The 17914-nt window shown below is 42.9% G+C and overlaps 2 protein-coding genes across 2 annotated transcripts; one reads left to right on the top strand and one right to left on the bottom strand.

Moving 5' to 3' along the window:
- Positions 1-15539: 15539 nt before the first annotated feature.
- On the top strand, positions 15540-16382 carry H3-4 (H3.4 histone, cluster member). The gene has a single exon (XM_075581088.1). It carries the CDS (start codon positions 15557-15559, stop codon positions 15965-15967), a length of 411 nt encoding a protein of 136 aa, XP_075437203.1. The 5' UTR covers positions 15540-15556; the 3' UTR covers positions 15968-16382.
- Positions 15961-17476, bottom strand: LOC142474987 (histone H1-like). Its single transcript, XM_075581087.1, has one exon. It carries the CDS (start codon positions 17363-17365, stop codon positions 16709-16711), a length of 657 nt encoding a protein of 218 aa, XP_075437202.1. The 5' UTR covers positions 17366-17476; the 3' UTR covers positions 15961-16708.
- Positions 17477-17914: the final 438 nt, after the last annotated feature.

Below are 17914 nucleotides of genomic sequence, written 5' to 3'. Positions count from 1 at the left end.
ACAACCGGTCCAACGTGGAAAGAAATTATACCGGATAAGGACACAAATGCAGGTCAGCTAAGAGTCAGATTGTCACAAGATCACAAAGCCTCAGGTTTTACCAATGCTGAATTTTTCTGATTTATATTCTCACGGACATAGAGACTAATAAGATGCAAAAATAACTGATTTGTGCCCACAAATCGGGTTATTTTTTTTTAACTTGATTTGGATTTGATGAAGTTATTTCGGAACTTGCTTTGGAAAGCATTATTTGTGCCTACCGGAGTACGCTCTTCTTCGGACATGGTAGGTACACAGGTTAACATACTTACCAACAGTATGACTACAAGCATTGATAATTATGATATTAGTCAATGAACGTCTACCAGGGGTGCTCGGCAACGGCTTCCCCAGCTGACAGGATATCTCCCCCTGGGCTGGCACCGCTCTGGCTGGGGAGGCAGCAAATGTGCATGGCCCGATCTCCGCCCCTGCATGCTGTTGCCTTTGTACTCTGCCCCTCTCCTCCCCCTCCAGACCCTGCAGTTACTATTTTATTTTGAAATGCTGGCTGAACAAAGGGTTTCTCAGCCCTGCATGCCCAGAGATGTTAAATGCATTTATTTATTCCCTGGGCATGCAAGCTGGAAAAATACAATTACCCAGTCTCCACGACCATGAACCCTGGTTAGGCTGGTTCCACAGGGAGTTTGTAGACAATAGAGGATGGGGATGGGCAGGACTCCAATCTCACAGGCGTCGGTCCGAAGAGCAAAGTCATTGTCTGCCCAGACAGAGGCCAGAGGGAACACAGAAGAATTCTGCTGCCGGTGCTCAAGGGCCAAAGCGTAGAATGTCTTATTCTTAGAACATAATGGCACACATCTGCAGCATATAACTATCACTCTAAACAAGCATATTAAGAGGACCCAGTGGAGCAGGCTGGGGCAAGGGGTAAGGTGAGGTGACGCTAAGAGGCGCCAACCATCCAGAGAACAGCCAGGCTGACGCTAAGTCACCCACCGTCTCCTCTGCCAATGATAATATCTGCTGTCACGCTGCTTGATCCGGTGTAGCCAAAGAGATAAAGTTGAAGAACCGTTGAGTGAATGCCTGCAGTGATGTGTGTCCTGGAATCCACGTGCAACCAGCAAAGGTACCGGAACAGCCAAACAAAGAAGCGGTGCACTGAGGTAAGAAGAGAACCACACGCAGTTTTAACAAAAAAACGACTAATTTATTGAAAAAAAGGGAACAAACATCATGAAGCTAGGAACCTCTTACGCGTTTCATCCCGTAAGGGACTTTGTCAAAGAGTGAGTGGTGAACTATCTCATACACCTCTATATACCACCAGCTTGACTGTGATAGGTCAATAATAAATTGATTTAGAACGGCAACTCCTATATGCAGCTGCAGGTTAATTAATGAGACTGCCGTTCCATCTATACAAGCATAGTGGTGTGTAGAAGGGGAGAGAAGGATAACAACATACAAGTGTATACATAGTACATATATAACAACAAATAAACAACTTATTGCAAAACTACTGTAAAATAGTATAAACAGTAGTAGCAAAAGATCATTTAAAACCAACATTCAAGCAACATAGATGAAAACAAGGAATGGATTAGAATATAAAGAAATGATATAATAAAGAAAGATAAAAGACAGGTACAAAATATATATTATATTACAATAAGCAATATTGAAAAGTATATTATAATCACTCAACATAATAAAACAATTATAATAATCATAAATAATAACCTGTCTTATATCAATATAAATGAAAGAAATAAAAATAAGAAATTGTCAAAAATGAAAACCATAATAAAGAAGATAAATATAAAAATAAATATATTAATAATAGAAATATAGCATATCATAAATATACTGATAATACAGTATACATAATATCCCATATGGTGAGCAACAACATATATCTAAATGACATTATAACAATACCAGAGAAGCAAAAAGCAGAAGCAAGCAAAAACTTAAACATATTTCTTTAGTTAGATTAGGAAATGTTTAAGCTCCCAATCGGTATTAATACCGTAGGGATGCAATGTATTCATGATATAGATCCAGTGCCCAGACACAGGCACCTATCTCACCAAGAGATAGTGAGCTGGCACTGAGAACAGGAGGGAGGTAGGCGCTGTTCTCATTGTCTGGTTCATAATTCCCACCTTCCTTGCCTCAGCCTCCCTGTCACAAGCTCAGACCGGATTGGCCAACACAGATGAGCCCTCATTCTGTGATTGGCTCCCCATTCAGCATCAATGCTGGGATTGGTCGTTGCCCCGTTCTCCATGATTTTCCATTGAGAACTGCAACCTAGAAAAGCAGCGAACAATTTGAGTTCCACAAGCCTCTCCTGGGTTGGCGTGAAGATAGACTAAGCGGGGGGCTCTGAGGATGTGCCAGAGACACCTGAAGTCGAGGCTGCTTGTACGCCAAGCTGGAGATTTGAAGTTACCTTTCCACAACTTGCATCCAGCGGTGCTTGGAAACTCATGACCTACGGCAAAAGTGGAATCTGCTCCGTTAAAGTCATGTTGGTGGCGTCGGCCGAAATTAATACCCGTTTATTTGTTTATCTCTGTGTCCTCTCTGGTGCTTGATCCCACAAAAGAGTCCCGGTCTCTTGACAGAACACATTAGAAATAAAGCATTCCATTTACATGGGATGCAAGGTGCAACCAGGCATGCAAAAAAAACCTGTATCTCAGGGGCCTTGGAGCCAGATGAACCCAAGTGACAGGGCGTAACCTTTATTAACCGGTCCCTGGGCCTCATTCCATCACAAGCATAGCTAAGGTCTCTGTACATGCAGGGCTGAGAAACCCTTTGTGCAGCTCGCATGTCGAGAGAACTGGCAAATTCTGCGACTGGAGGTGAAGAGCGGTGCAGGAATACAAGGGGGAGTGACCGTGGGAGAAGATCAGACCAGGGGGCAATCAACCCAAAAAGCAGAACATTTTGTCATCCATCCAAATATCCGGATGCCGAGCCCAGCATGGGACATCTTGTCAGCCATGGAAGCCATTGTTGGGCCCCGTTGGTGGATGCTGCTCCCATTGACCGATTTATATTTCTATCCGCTGCCCTTTAATTTGCAATCACCCACTTCAAGCCCTGATTGGCCATTTCAGACAAGACCATGTGTCCTGAATGGCTCCTGTGCATCATTAATGCTGTGATTGGCCACAGCCCTGTTTGCATGATTTGCTAGGGAAGCGTGAAATCTATGAAATGGGAACCCAATCAGTTTCAGATCTTATTCTGATCCTAACGTGGTGATAGATTAAGATGTGCCCCCTGAGACTGTGCAACAGACACTCGAAAATTAGATTGTAAGCTCCTTGGAGCAGGGACTCCTCTTCCTAAATGTTACATTTGTCTGAAGCACTTATTCCCTTCACCTGTTATTTATATATTATGTGTTATTTATATGATTACCACGTGTATTACTAATGGGAATTGCTATGTACATTAATGGTGCTATACAAATAAAGACATAGGGGGTCATGCACTAAGCTTCGTTAAGTCGTTTTTAGAGCGCAAAGTGCTCTTAGAACGTGATGTTACGCTGAACACGATGCACTAAGCCACGCAAACAGGCACTTTGCGCTCTAAAACTGACTTTTCTCAGGAATATTTCAAAGTCCAACTTTGCTCGTTCGTTACCCTGTTAGCGTTAAATTCTGCCCTTAAGCGGGATGCACAAAGCTACGTAACTTTAGCATACGCGAAAGTTGCGTTCAACAGAACACGTCAGCTCAAGGTAGACGCAAAAAAAGCTGGACTTTGAAAAATTTCTTGCTCTACATTTTTGCATGCGCAACTCCCATACAACAGGCCGGCGGGTGTTCCCGGCTGACCCCACGGGGGTCCCCGAGAGAGGTCGGGGGTCGCGCAGGTGTCCCCGGCTGACCCCGCGGGAGTCCCGTGGTACCCGCGGGCCTGCGGTACCAATGTTGTGCCTACAAAAATACTAAACATTATTTCTAACTAAATACACCCCCCTAACACATACAGTACAATAATGTGCAAAATAACTATTATTCAGATATGGATAATAGATTATTTGCCCATTATTAAATACTGCATTAGCATACATAAATAAAGTAAATAAATACAGTTATACTTACCACAACAACAGGTCTGTCTGTCCTCCGTTGAAAGAAAGCATACAGAATATACATAATAAAGACATTCTAATGGCCCCTAACCCCTTAATCACCTTAGCGTTTACTAACCGCTATAATCATTAAGGAGTTAACCCAGCCTGCCCCGATACAAACCCGGGAGGCCTAAGCACCCACCCTGAACTGACTATACCCACCCTGTACCCATTGAGTAGTATAGTGGTACATCATACCCATATAATAATAATATGGGCATGATAAGCCTCTATAGCACTCAACGGGCACCCTAATTACAATACATTAATGCACCAGATACACAATAATAAAACCTAACTCCAAAAAAACATACTTCACTAAATAAAAACAGTAGCCAGCTAATCCAATGAATACAATCAATAACAACATCAACAATGAATTAGTTAAACATTAACCAATCAAAACAATTAATTTCTAAACCAACTCAAAATGAATAGTAACACTAACCAATCAAGCCAATTAATTACTACAACATTAATGAATGTAAACATTAAAAGACAAAGAAATACATTCAAACAATATCTGAAATAACCATTAAATGCATTAGCTAACATAATACAACATTAACTACAAATGAACATGTTAACTACAAACGCCAATCTGATTGGCTGGCATCATTCCCTTTAAGTGACGTCATGTAAAAAAAAAAAAAAAATTATAGTCGGAACATGGTTTTAACAGCCAATCAGGTGACTGTTAACCATTTTGAGGCTAAATGTGACATCACAAGCCGTATTTAAGACCGTGACGCCTCATTTGAGCCGAAGAAGACGACGAGACAACAACGGTTGGGATTCACCATGGGGTTTTTTGGACTGACAGATGAAGATAGAAGATGGTGATTAAAGAAAGAAAAAAGAAGATTTGGGTACCTGATCCGAATCTTCATGGCGATTTTGAGGCTAAATGTGACATCACAAGCCGTATTTAAGACCGTGACGCCTCATTTGAGCCGAAGAAGACGACGAGACAACAACGGTTGGGATTCACCATGGGGTTTTTTGGACTGACAGATGAAGATAGAAGATGGTGATTAAAGAAAGAAAAAAGAAGATTTGGGTACCTGATCCGAATCTTCATGGCGATGGCATCGGATGCTGTTTGAGGCCTTCAAGGTACGTGAGCTTCCTATTACCCCGGGAGTCGGAGGGGCACCGCTTCTAATGGTAAGTACTATATTGAATGTTTGTAAATGTCTATTATTACAGGTTTCTTCTTTGGATGTGTTTTTTTTATTTTTGGGGGAGGCACATTGACTGATAATATATTAATCTGTACCACTTTAAGGTTCAGATGCATACATTACTATGACAATATTTGGGGGGCATTTGTGGCTTGGTATTGCTGTTGGTTGGGTTGTTTTAATTTCAATTTCTTATGTGGATGTGATTGTTTGTTTGTTTCCTGCTTAATGCTAATAAAATGTTTGCGATTGGTGTTCGTTTGTAGTTAATGTTGTGTTATATTAGCTAACGCATTGTATGGTTATTTCAGATATTGTTTGAATTTATTTCTTTGTCTTTTAATGTTTACATTCATTAATGTTGTATTAATTCATTGGTTTGATTGGTTAGTATTACTATTCATTTTGATTTGGTTTAGGAATTAATTGGTTTCATTGGTTAATGGTTTAATTAATTCATTGTTCGTGTTGTTTATTGCTTGTATTCATTGGCATAGCTGGCTACTGTTTTTATTTACTTTATTTAGGTATACTAATGCAGTGTTTAATAATGGGCAAATAATCTATTATCCATATCTGGATAATAGTTATTTTGCACATAACTGTACTGTATGGGTTTGGGCGGAGAGTCGTGTATTGATGTTTGTTAAATCTTTTTTTTAATATACATGTGTTTCATAGTGTAGATGTGCAGGTGGTCTCCGGAGCTGACCCGCATTGGTTTTATGTCCGGTGACCCCCTGCTTCCCGAGATACAGGCACCTTTATGGGGTGCCGGTATCCCCTGCAGTTTCAAGCTTCCACGTCACGTGACCGGGACATTTAAATGCTGCAGGGGATACCAGCACCCCATAACGGGGCCTGTATCTCCTGAAGTAGGGGGTCCTCGGACCTGAAACCAATGCGGTTCAGCTCCGGAGACCCCCTGCTCATGTACACTATTATTAAAATGATTTTAATTAGTGTACAATCACCTGTAACAGCCTTGCATGGAGATGGCAAATCACCATGCAAATGTTACATGCAGCTTTTTTTTCTATCAGCTAGCGTATGGGAAGTTTAAGAATGCTAGCAGGGGGGAAAAAAGCAACACGTACGCTGTGGGTGTTTTGAGCACATACGTTAAAAAATGGGCTCAAGGCCTTAGTGAATCGCGTCCCCGGCCTCACTTTTTTTTTTTTTTTTCCAACATTGAGTTTATTGAAAGAGTTTTCAATACACAGAGTATCACAGTACACATCAAATGAGTCTCTCAAACATAACACTCCTGTGCGATACCAAAGTACTCCCGCGAGTACCTATTCAGTCTGGATCGTAACATAACTCCGGTTTTGCATTGTGTGATACAATTAAGGTGCTGCGCTATGGGAGAAATAAAATAAAAGTGAGGCTAGGGGGGGGGAGGGAGATGGTGGAACCGCGAGTGCGGTCCTCTCCGGCTTTTAGGCTAAAAATTGGTACTCAGATCATGATTTACATCATCCCTCAGCTCTCGTTGGCGAATCTCTTTGGTCTTTTATGTCTTATTGCTTCCCTGTGTGTGCCTGGGATGCCTGCTGCAATGTTCCCGTCCTTCAAATGGAAACGCATTTTGAACTATTATTGCCAGATTGTGGTAACCTCAATCCCCGGGATATCGGTCTGTTCCAACCAAGGCGACCAAACTTTTAGATATTTATCACCAGTGTCATTAACTAAACTCGTTCATTTCTCCATCTGGCATATGTACCACATTAGATTTCTAATCCTGGGGATATTTGGGGTTTCGGGTTGTTTCCACATAGCTGCGATCTCGCACTGCGTTGAATTTGCGAAATGTCCAACCAATTTATTACCAGTTTTAGAGAGTCCCGGCCATGGTCTATTCAGGAGGAACAGCCACGGGTGCGGGGGAATTGTGAGATCAAAAATCTTCTGGATCCAATTTCTAATTTCTTCTCAGATGGGTGAGATACGGGGGCAAGACCACAGCATGTGTAACAAGTCGGCCGATGCTCCACACTGTTTTGGACACAGCGGGGAGTATCCTGGCACAAACCTTGATAATTTCAGTTGGGTGAGGTACCATCTCATCATTACTTTATATGTGTTTTCCTTTAAAGTCGTGCAAATAGAGCTTTTGGCTGCCGCCTCAAATATGGCCGTCCAGTCCTCCTCTTCCAGGACTTCACCCGGATCAGTCTCCCACTTAATTCTATATGCCAGTTTTTGCTCTTGTCGTGTGTTCCCAGAACCCACTATTTCTCCATAAATCTGCGAAATGAGTCCCCGTGTGTCTGTTTCAGTCAGTCAGAGCTTTTCGAATGTAGTTAATGGTGGGTATGGCGTGTTCTTGTTAAAGTACGCCCTGAGCTGGAAGTACCGGAAAAATTTGGAATGTGGGATGTTTTTCTCAGATCTAATTTGTTCAAATGATTTAATTTTATTTGGTATCCCCTCCAGGTCTCTCAGTCGATTATATCTATTTTGTTTCCAAATTTCTGAGGTGTGTTCTGGTAATCCTGGTGCAAAGTCGGGGTTACCCCATAACGGGGATATCAGCGATTGTTTGGATGTTAGGGCATATTTAAATTTAGCGGCCCCCCAAATCACCAATGAGTTGATCATCGAGGAAAGCGGCCGGTCAGTCCATTTAATGGCTGTTTTAGGTAACCATAATATATTGTCTAACTCCAATGGGGAGCAGACTGATGTCTCCAGATCTACCCATCTTTTCAATGCTGGTTTGATCTGCCATTGTGTGAGTTGACACAATTGCGCCGCTTTGTAATAAGATACCAGGCAAGGTACCGCTAGTCCCCCTGTCCGAATTGTCTTTCTCATAATTGTCTTGTTTACTCTCGATTTTTTCCCACCCCATACAAAATTGGAGATTTCAGACTGAAGTGAGAGTATTTCCTTCAGTCTCAGTGGCACTGGTAGAGTCTGAAAAAGGTATAGGATACGGGGGAGGAGATTCATCTTTACACTATGTATCCTACAAATCCAGGAGATCTTATATGGCATCCACTTTCTCAGATCATCTTTTAGGGTTCGAATCAGTTTGGGATAATTTGCTTCATAGATGACCTTATATTCTTTAGTGATATGAACTCCTAGATACTTAATATGTTTTGGTTGCCAATTGAAATTGAAGTTCAGACTCAGTAGTTTTTCTGTTGCTTTTGGGAGGCTGATATTCAAGGCCTCTGATTTGGTTTGGTTAATTTTAAATCCAGATATCCTATTAAATTTATCCAACAGGTCAAATAGGTTCGGCAGAGAGGTAAGGGGTCTGGAGACCATCAATAAGATGTCATCAGCATACAGGGCAACCTTGTGGGATTTCGAGTCTATATTGATCCCTGAGATATCCGGGTTGTTGCGGATCTGCGCTGCTAGTGGTTCCATACACAGGGCAAATAAAAGGGGAGATAATGGGCACCCCTGTCGTGTACCGCTTTTAATTTGAAATGTATTTGATGGGAATCCCTGGTGTATGACCCTAGCAGCGGGGCCAGAGTACAACGCCATTACAGCGCCACTCACCTTGTCTCCAAAGCCAAACGCCCCAAGCGTCTTTCGTAAATAAGGCCAGTCAATCCTGTCAAAAGCTTTTTCTGCATCCAGACTCAACATCATAGCTGGTATTTTCTTATTATTGGCTATCTCTAGCAGATCAATGATTTGTCGGGTGTTGTCCGCAGCTTGTCTACCTTTAATAAAGCCGACTTGATCTGGATGTATAAGTCTGGGCAGGATGTGACTCAATCTATTGGCTATTAGTTTGGCGTATATTTTAATATCAGTATTAATGAGGGAGATTGGGCGATAACTTTTGCAATCTTGCAGATCCTTTCCATCTTTATAAATCACTGAGATAGACGCTTGGAGCATCTTCTCCGGGAACGGGGCTCCCGCCAATACGGCATTAAACATTCGGAGCAGCCATGGGGATAGGTTCTTAATGAACTTCTGATAATAGAGCCCTGTGTAGCCATCTGGGCCTGGGGCCTTAGATGGCTTGAGGTCAGTTATGACCTGGGTAAGTTCGTCCATTGTGAACTCCGCTTCCATCACCCCCCTGTCCACCTCATCTAGCCCCGTCAGTTTGGCGCTCGTCAGAAAATCTTCTACGGCCCTTGTGGTTTTGATACTATGTGCCGCTTTCTCTCCATTATATAAATTTTCGTAGAAAGATTTGAATTCTTCCACTATGTTTTTCGGATTTGATGTAGAGGCTCCAGTTTTTAAGCGAATCGCCTGTATGTTATAATTTGAGTGTTTGGTTTGTAATTTGCCCGCTAGCATAGTATCTGGACTGTTTGCCTTTTCATAGTATTTCCTCTTTGACCAACTCAATGATTTGTCTGCCTGCGAGGTCAGCAGAAGGTTTAGTTCAATTTTGGTGTTCTTTATTTCCATTAATATCTGCGGGTCAGGTCGTTTTTTGTGCCTTGTTGTGAGGGCATGTAGTTTATTTTGGAGCGTTACCAATTTGGTGTTTCTCTCGCGCTTTCTGCGCGCTGCTATACCAATTAATGTGCCCCTTATGGTTGCCTTATGGGCTTCCCAGAGGGTAAAGTATGATTTTACTGAACCATGATTAATCTTAAAGAATTGGTTAATTTCCTCGCCTACTGCTCTGCAAACATCTGGGATTTTTACCAGCGATTCATTAAGTTTCCAGTTCGCACCAGGCCTATCAGAACGAATATGATGAGTGCACCGTAGCTCTATAGGTGCATGGTCAGCCCACGAAATATCATGGATCCTCGTAGAGGAGACCAAGGGGACCAGTCTACTAGAGATGAAGAAATAGTCGATTCTGCTATATGCGTCATGGGGATGGAAATAGAAGGTGTAATTTCTCTCTGTGGGATATAACTCCCTCCAGATATCAGTCAGCTGATTTTTCTTAAGTCCCTTCTTTAGTGCTTCTACTGCTTTTCGCTGCCCATATCTGGGTGTGCCCGACCTATCCAGGTTTGGGTTCATCGCGAGATTAAAGTCACCAGCCAGGATAATGTGGCCTTTGGCTATCTGGGCCAATTTTTGGAAGAAGTCTCTGAAAAAGTCATGACTTTGCTCACCAGGAGCATACAGCGTTGCTAGGGTGATCGGTTGTTCGTGGATAATTCCCATAACAATCAAGAATCTGCCTGCCTTATCCCTCCTGAGTGTCTGCATTGTAAAGGGTACACTATTATGAAAGAGGATCCCCACTCCTCTCTTTTTCTCTGTGGCAGACGCTAGGTAGAATTGCTTATAATGGTTATCTAAATATTTAGGGGAGCTGCTAGTACTGAAGTGTGTTTCCTGCAAGAGGAGCACGTCTGCTTTTTTCCTTTTGTAATCTATGAATGCGGCCTTCCTTTTTATGGGGCTGTTAAAGCCATTGACATGGTTAGAGATGATATTTAACGCCATTTAAATCGTATTATGTGTATGCATTTTCCTGGTGTGTAACATTGTTGATACCTCATGATCTGCATGACCTGGGTGGTCCCAGAATGGGCCTGTAGGACCCCGAATGGAGTAGGTGTGGGTGATATTTTATTATGTGTGTTCTGCGCATCGATATGGCGAGGTGGCCTGGAGGGGGGGGGTATGGGGGGAGCGTGGGAGCACGCAGGAAAAATAAACAAAGTGGGAAGAGCCTTGTCTGGGGTGAGCCAGTACCGGCTCTGTGGCCCTACGGACTGGACAGTTGCCTGGCACCACTGGGTTGTGCTACCAGGCCTATATAGATCTGTCCTCTGTAGGGGAGAGCGGTCCTCATGGGCTAGCTCCATGAGGTACCTTTTTTGAGGCGCCGACGAACTAATAGGGTAGTTCGCACCGGCAGGTCAACAAAGTGTAAGAAGTGAGATAGTGTAAGTGTAAAAGTGTAAAACCTCTAAACAGTTCTAAGTAGTTTCAACTAAACCTGACTTAGCTTTAGTTGAACAGCTGTGGCTGGACGACCGGAGACCCCTGTCGATCGGCCGCCCTCACTGCCTCACCTCCTCCTGCAGTGCTGCATACGCCAATCTCTGCTTCGCCTGTATCCTTTGGCAAGGACAGGGCTGGGTCAGGTTCCACATAACCCTCAAGCAGAGGGGTACCCGAGGCACACATCCCCACGGGCGTCTCCGGGCTCCCAGCCACACCATCTGCTGCAGGGATAAAGATAATGAACATAGAATAACATTAGGCTGTCTCTTAAACTAGACGGCAAACAAATGGGGTATTTTTCACCACGAGCAGGGCAAATGGGAACAACCACCTGTAGCGGGTCCCCTTTTCTTGCAGGACTTTTGTTATAGGGCCTAGGCTCCTGCGTCTGGCAAGGGTAGCTGGCGACAGGTCTTGAAAGACCTGAAGCCTGAAGCCCTCAAACTCCAGGGATCTCGCCATCTGGCAGACAGCATCTTTTATGCGGAAATAGTGGAACCGCACTATTATGTCCCGAGGGGGGTCTCCCGCTTGCGGCCTTGAACGGAGCGCTCGGTGGCAGCGGTCCAAGTGTAAATCCTGCTCCGATTTATCTGGGAGCAAATGCTCCAGCCGTTTTTGAACAAAGTCCTCGTGAACTGTAATAGTTTCTGGGATTTCCCTGATGCGGACATTGTTCCTGCGTTCTCGGTTTTCAGAGTCCTCTTGTTTTGTCTGCTATCTCTCGGACCTTTTCTGCCAATTGGGATACCGTTTTATTAGTTTGTACTATGGCCCTCGTGTTGGTATCCATTTTTTTCTCAAGGGTCCCGGTCCTTTCACCCACCGCGTCCAAATCTCTCCGCAGGTTCCTGAGTTCTTTGCGGAAAAAGGTCTTCATTTCCCCGCAGAATTCACGGAGATCCTTTCTCCTGACCAGTTCCTGGTCATCTGCTAGTGGGGTTAGTGTCTCGCTGTCGGACTCTGACTGCATAGTCGGTGTGGGTGATACAGAGCCTCCTGCTGCTGACGGTGTGGCTTTGTTGAAATATGTCTTGACCGAGGGGTCTTTTTGCTTTGATTTAGCCTTGGCTGGCATCCCCAGGTATTCCGCCAAATTTATCAGCCTTCTGGAGGTTTTTATGGTGATTTTTATTGTCACTTTGCTATATGATTCTTGCCAGTGTGAAGGGAGCTAATTCCCTAAGCTGCCATTCACCCTGGCTTCCGGGGGCGAGTCCCCCGGCCTCACTTTTTAACGGACATGCATTTTTTTAACATCAGAACGCAAACCCATTGAGCTTAGTGCATAGCCCCCATATAATACAATGAGGCTGGAGCTTTCAGGCTTTTCGTTCTCTCCCTTTATTTACATTTCACAAAACTATCTAAAAGCTGTTTAGATTACAGATATTCTAAGACATACTAACATATGTTTTAGAAATATAAACTATATTTTAAACATAGGCAGAATTAAGGGATGGTATCCCTATAAACGGGTCTCAGCTGACTCAGGGCAAAGTGCATGCAGACTAATAATAATAACCTCTGTGATCAAGGTATAGGAGCAAATATAAGTGCTGGGGAAATGCAGATAAACCATGTGTAATGGTACATGAAGTGGTATATGTGTACTGATGGCGTTGTGTGGCTAGCTCAGGTCTCCATATATGCCATAAAGTCCCCAAACAAGCCCCAACAGAACCAAAAAGTACATACCAAAGATGATCTTCGTTTCAGTGAGATTCCCCTTTTGCAGCACAGCTCTTTCCTTGTAGTGGGTGCTTCACGTACATAAATGTACATAAAAAAGTATTCCCAAGGGGGGCACAGGCGGAGCACTGCCAAATCAATGAGGGAGAAAAGGGGGCTGCATCCAGTAGTTATTAAAAATGTATTTATTAAGTGGTCAAAGCAAGAACATAAACACTTTTACGCGTTTCGGGAATTGCGTCCCTTTCTCAAAAAGTTTTTTTGAGAAAGGGACGCAATTCCCGAAACGCGTAAAAGTGTTTATGTTCTTGCTTTGACCACTTAATAAATACATTTTTAATAACTACTGGATGCAGCCCCCTTTTCTCCCTCATTGATTTGGCAGTGCTCCCCCTGTGCCCCCCTTGGGACTACTTTTTTATATATTTTAAACATGATGGAAGTTATACGATATATAGCAAGCTGTGCAAAAAAAAGTCTGTATAATAAGGCAGAACTATGCTTATAGGAGATCATGTTAATATGGATATTAAGTTAAAGGTGACACTGTATGCTTATATGTGTATTTATTTCCCAGAATCCATAGCTGCAGTGGAAACATGGTATAACACAAGAAAATGGTGATATGCCAGGTTACAGACAATATACGACATACAATTTTTCCTCTACAGAGGAGAGTAGAAAGGTATGCAGATTGATACATTGAATCAAACACTGAATGTTTTCAATTTAGAGAGATACCTTCCCCCTGAGATTATTATTGTAGATTGGTTGCAACATATATCAATGTTACACTAGTTTGTAAGAGTAGCTAATTATAGCAATTGTATAGGAGATAGTTACTTAGTAGGATTGGTTAGTGGAGATTGTGACACATTTGACTAAGTAGTTATTTGCATAGAAAATGATCACACTAGTGTTATTAACTTGGTCGCTTGAGCACCTGTTTAGGTAAAAGTAATCACCATGTTGGTTTAGGCACATAATAATAATAATAATAATAATAATAATAATAATAATACTATTATTATTTGTTAGATTTCCTTCACTGAGGTTGTCACAAACAATGTATTAATTTTATTTTACTTATTTCTGTGGGGCAAAACTATGGTCTCCAAGAAATTAGAGTATTTAATGTATTGATTCCAATACATATGTAATGCATTTTATCTATAAATAATAAAAGAACAAAAACAGCATTGGATACGTTATAGATAATATATTAATTAGAAGAGGTGAACTATTGGAAAAAAACAACTGTTTTTCTCTTCACCACTTAAAATAAAGATTGGTAGGTTCATGTGTAATGTTTGTTCATAGTAATAGTGTAACAAGTATTAAAAGTGAAGGCTTATTAAGAATGGGATATTGAGTGCTGCTTTGGGGAAACTAGCTCTTCAATTTGTAGTTACAATTAACTAACTGACTTATTCAGGATAAATATGAAATCTATAGTTTAAAAAAGAATGAACAGTATGAGAAGATACATTAATTAATAATAAAAAAAAAAAACATATTGAAACAATGGAAATATATCCTTATCCATATCTGCCTAAATGGTGAAATAGTTTGACAAGCATTGGAAAATAGATGCAAAAACACAGCAACAATTAATGCATAATTAAATAGTCAGCTTAAATGCTAATATTGTATCTGAAACATAAAAAACAAGTCTTGATATAGTTCAGCTTATGTTTAAATGTATTAGATAGTGTTTATTTACATTGGTAATTTTAATATTTCATATTCAGTAATATAGTTCAATAAATAAGGAATGAGGATAAGTTTAATAGATATCTTTAAATACAGGCCCCTGTTCAGTCTAGTTATATTACTCTAACATCAGATGTTCATCTTTATTTAGAAAATACATAATACATTATGGAATATTTAATTTGTGCTTAAACTATAACACATTGTGTATACACATATACAGACTTGGTATTTTAATTAAAAGCAAACTACTGTGACTGGAGCATTAGAGGGAAGCCAAAGCGCCCGGTTAGGAGCTGATCAGATCACACAGAGCAGTGACAGCGAGAAGACATTGAGGGAAGCCCCATTTATAGCGCAGCACTGCCACCGTGTGGTGCTCTGGGAACTGCAGGCATTAAGGAAACGAGCCGCGCGGTTCCGCCTCTTTGTGTCTCTGTGTTCGGGTTTATAATAATAACACAATGTGAACATTAGAAGAAGAGGAACCAAGAAAGTCCCATTGAAGCAATGATCTGGGAAAGAAAACCCCTCATATTACATTTCACCGATTAAAGATCATTTGAATACTTGGTATAAGTACATGTTCCATGTCAGAGAGCTCTGTGCTGTATCTGTGCAAACACTAATGTTATCACATTAAATCTTTTTAATTGTCCCACTTACAAGCACTAAATATATAATAACTTTATTAGGACGATATCGGTCTGAGGCGGGATTTTTGAACATCGCAACGGCTTTCACAGAACCAATCAGAGCGAAGGGCGGGACCAAAGCAGCCAATCACAGCGATCTGCAGTCCATAAATACGCAGCTGCAGCGTTTTTTTTCTTTATTAGTTCCTGACCGGAGACGCGCACTGACACAGCAGCACAGGATGGCCCGGACCAAGCAGACCGCCCGGAAATCCACCGGAGGGAAGGCTCCCCGTAAGCAGCTAGCGACCAAGGCTGCCAGAAAGAGCGCACCGGCCACCGGCGGAGTGAAGAAGCCTCACCGCTACCGGCCCGGTACTGTGGCTCTCAGGGAGATCCGCCGCTACCAGAAGTCCACCGAGCTGCTCATCCGCAAGCTGCCCTTCCAGCGCCTGGTCCGGGAGATCGCCCAGGACTTCAAGACTGACCTGCGCTTCCAGAGCTCGGCTGTCATGGCTCTGCAGGAGGCCAGCGAGGCTTATCTGGTGGGGCTCTTCGAGGACACCAACCTGTGCGCTATCCACGCCAAGAGGGTCACCATCATGCCCAAGGACATCCAGCTGGCCCGCAGGATCAGAGGGGAGAGAGCTTAGGCCGGCTGCACCCTGACTTCGTTTACACCCGAAAAACAAAGGCTCTTTTAAGAGCCACCACATTTTCAATGAAATGGCCTGATCAATATTAACACACGGATACTGATCTCAATATAGAGAATGAAAGAAGTGTGTTATCCTTGTACCAACATATGTACTTGATGTGTGACAATATAGATAAACGCACCTTCAATATTTGTGTATTCTTTGTCATGTGATATATAGACTTGCATGCATAGTCACCATTTCATGCTGTATATGGGTGCACGTAAAGACAAACCTGTAAATGTCCCCCTCCCATGTGCCACTGGTGATCAAACTGAAGTGTTATGGAATAGCATGTGCTTGATGCTTTCAATGTGATGTAAACACTTTTTTTAATAACATGGTGATAAATACGTTTTTCTGATGTAAACTACACTTTTTTTAATTTTATATAAACCGTGTATGTGAATATTATGTAGACACAAACAAAACCATAATGTCACCTAATATGTCAGTTTGTCTGAGAAAAAATGTATTAGTGAAATAGGTTAGGGACTACAAACTTACACATGCACCTTACAGTGCTCGCAGTATCAATGCATATACACTTATGCTCTGGCAGTGTAACACAAACCCCTGCATGGGATAAATTGGAGAAACATTCCCAGTTACACATTATGTGCACAGCTCTCTAAGTGGGGTTGTGGTGGCTCTTAAAAGAGCCTTTGTGTTTGTAAGAGGCTGAAGTTCTCGGTCTCACTTCTTAGGAGCTGCCGCCCTCTTGGGCTTTGCTGCTTTGGGTTTGGCTGCCTTGGCCTTAGCTGGACTCTTAGCAGCTTTTGGCTTCGCAGCCTTTTTAGCCGCCGGGCTCTTCACAGCCTTCCTGGGCTTGGCAGCTTTAGACTTCTTCGGGCTTTTTGCTGGCTTCTTGGCGGCCGCCGGTTTCTTGACCTTTTTGGGGCTTTTCTTCACTCCCGCCGGAGCCTTTTTGGGTTTCTTGGGGGACTTGGCGGGTTTCTTTGCCACTGGCTTCTTGGGTTTCCCCACATCCTTTTTCTTGGCCGCCTTCTCCTTGCTCTCCAGCTGCTTCTTATTCAGCTTGAACGATCCGGAGGCTCCGCTCCCTTTCAGCTGGATCAGGGTTTCCTTGCTCACCAAGCCCTTGAGAGCCAGCTTCAGGCGGCTGTTATTCTTCTCCACATCGTAGCCTCCTGCAGCCAGAGCCTTCTTCAGAGCGGACAGGGAGACCCCGCTGCGCTCCTTAGAGGCGGACACAGCTCTCACTATCAGATCGGACGCGCTGGGACCGGACTTTGCTGGGCGGCTTTTCGAGGCTCCGGCCGCTTTCTTCGGCTGCTTCTTCTTGGCGGCGCTTTCAGCTGGAGGAGGAGGAGCAGGAGCGGTCTCGGCCATTGCAGCTGCAGGTAAAATATCCCTGACCGTTCTGTTCTGACTGACAGATTAAATCTGTCAGTGGTGATATTGGATACCGAGGCTTGAGCCTCATTACTCCAAGTTCTCTTGTTGAGTGTATTGTCGCACTCTTTAGGAAGCTTCTTGATCTGTGTTACTTGCCACAGTTGAGTTGGTTTCACAGGTTCAGCGCTGTGATGGGTCGTGGGTAGCGGTCAAATGGGTTTGCAGAGATCGCAGCAAGCTTCTTGATCAGCGGGTTTGAGTTCTGGTCCAGTTCCTTGTAGAATTTCTTGTTGAGCTTCTTTAGATGTTCATCTAACATCTCGATACCCAGTTCCCTATGAAGGTCTGCTATTCTTGTAGGAAGTGGAGCGTTGGACGCAATCCGCAGCGCCTTGTTCTGTAATTTTTGGAGAGATGATCTTTGATGTTGGTGGCAACCACTCCACACCGGGGAGGCGTATGTCATTGTGGGTCTAATGATCGCCTTGATCACATTGACTTTGCTCTTGATGGGCATGGTCCTTGTCTTCAGCAGAGGGTACA

The sequence above is a fragment of the Ascaphus truei genome, unplaced genomic scaffold (genome assembly GCF_040206685.1).
Source record: "Ascaphus truei isolate aAscTru1 unplaced genomic scaffold, aAscTru1.hap1 HAP1_SCAFFOLD_1040, whole genome shotgun sequence".
In the NCBI taxonomy this organism is placed as follows: Eukaryota; Metazoa; Chordata; class Amphibia; order Anura; family Ascaphidae; genus Ascaphus; species Ascaphus truei.
The sequence above is the reverse complement of the archived record's forward strand: the minus strand, read 5'-3'. Positions and strand labels throughout refer to the sequence as shown.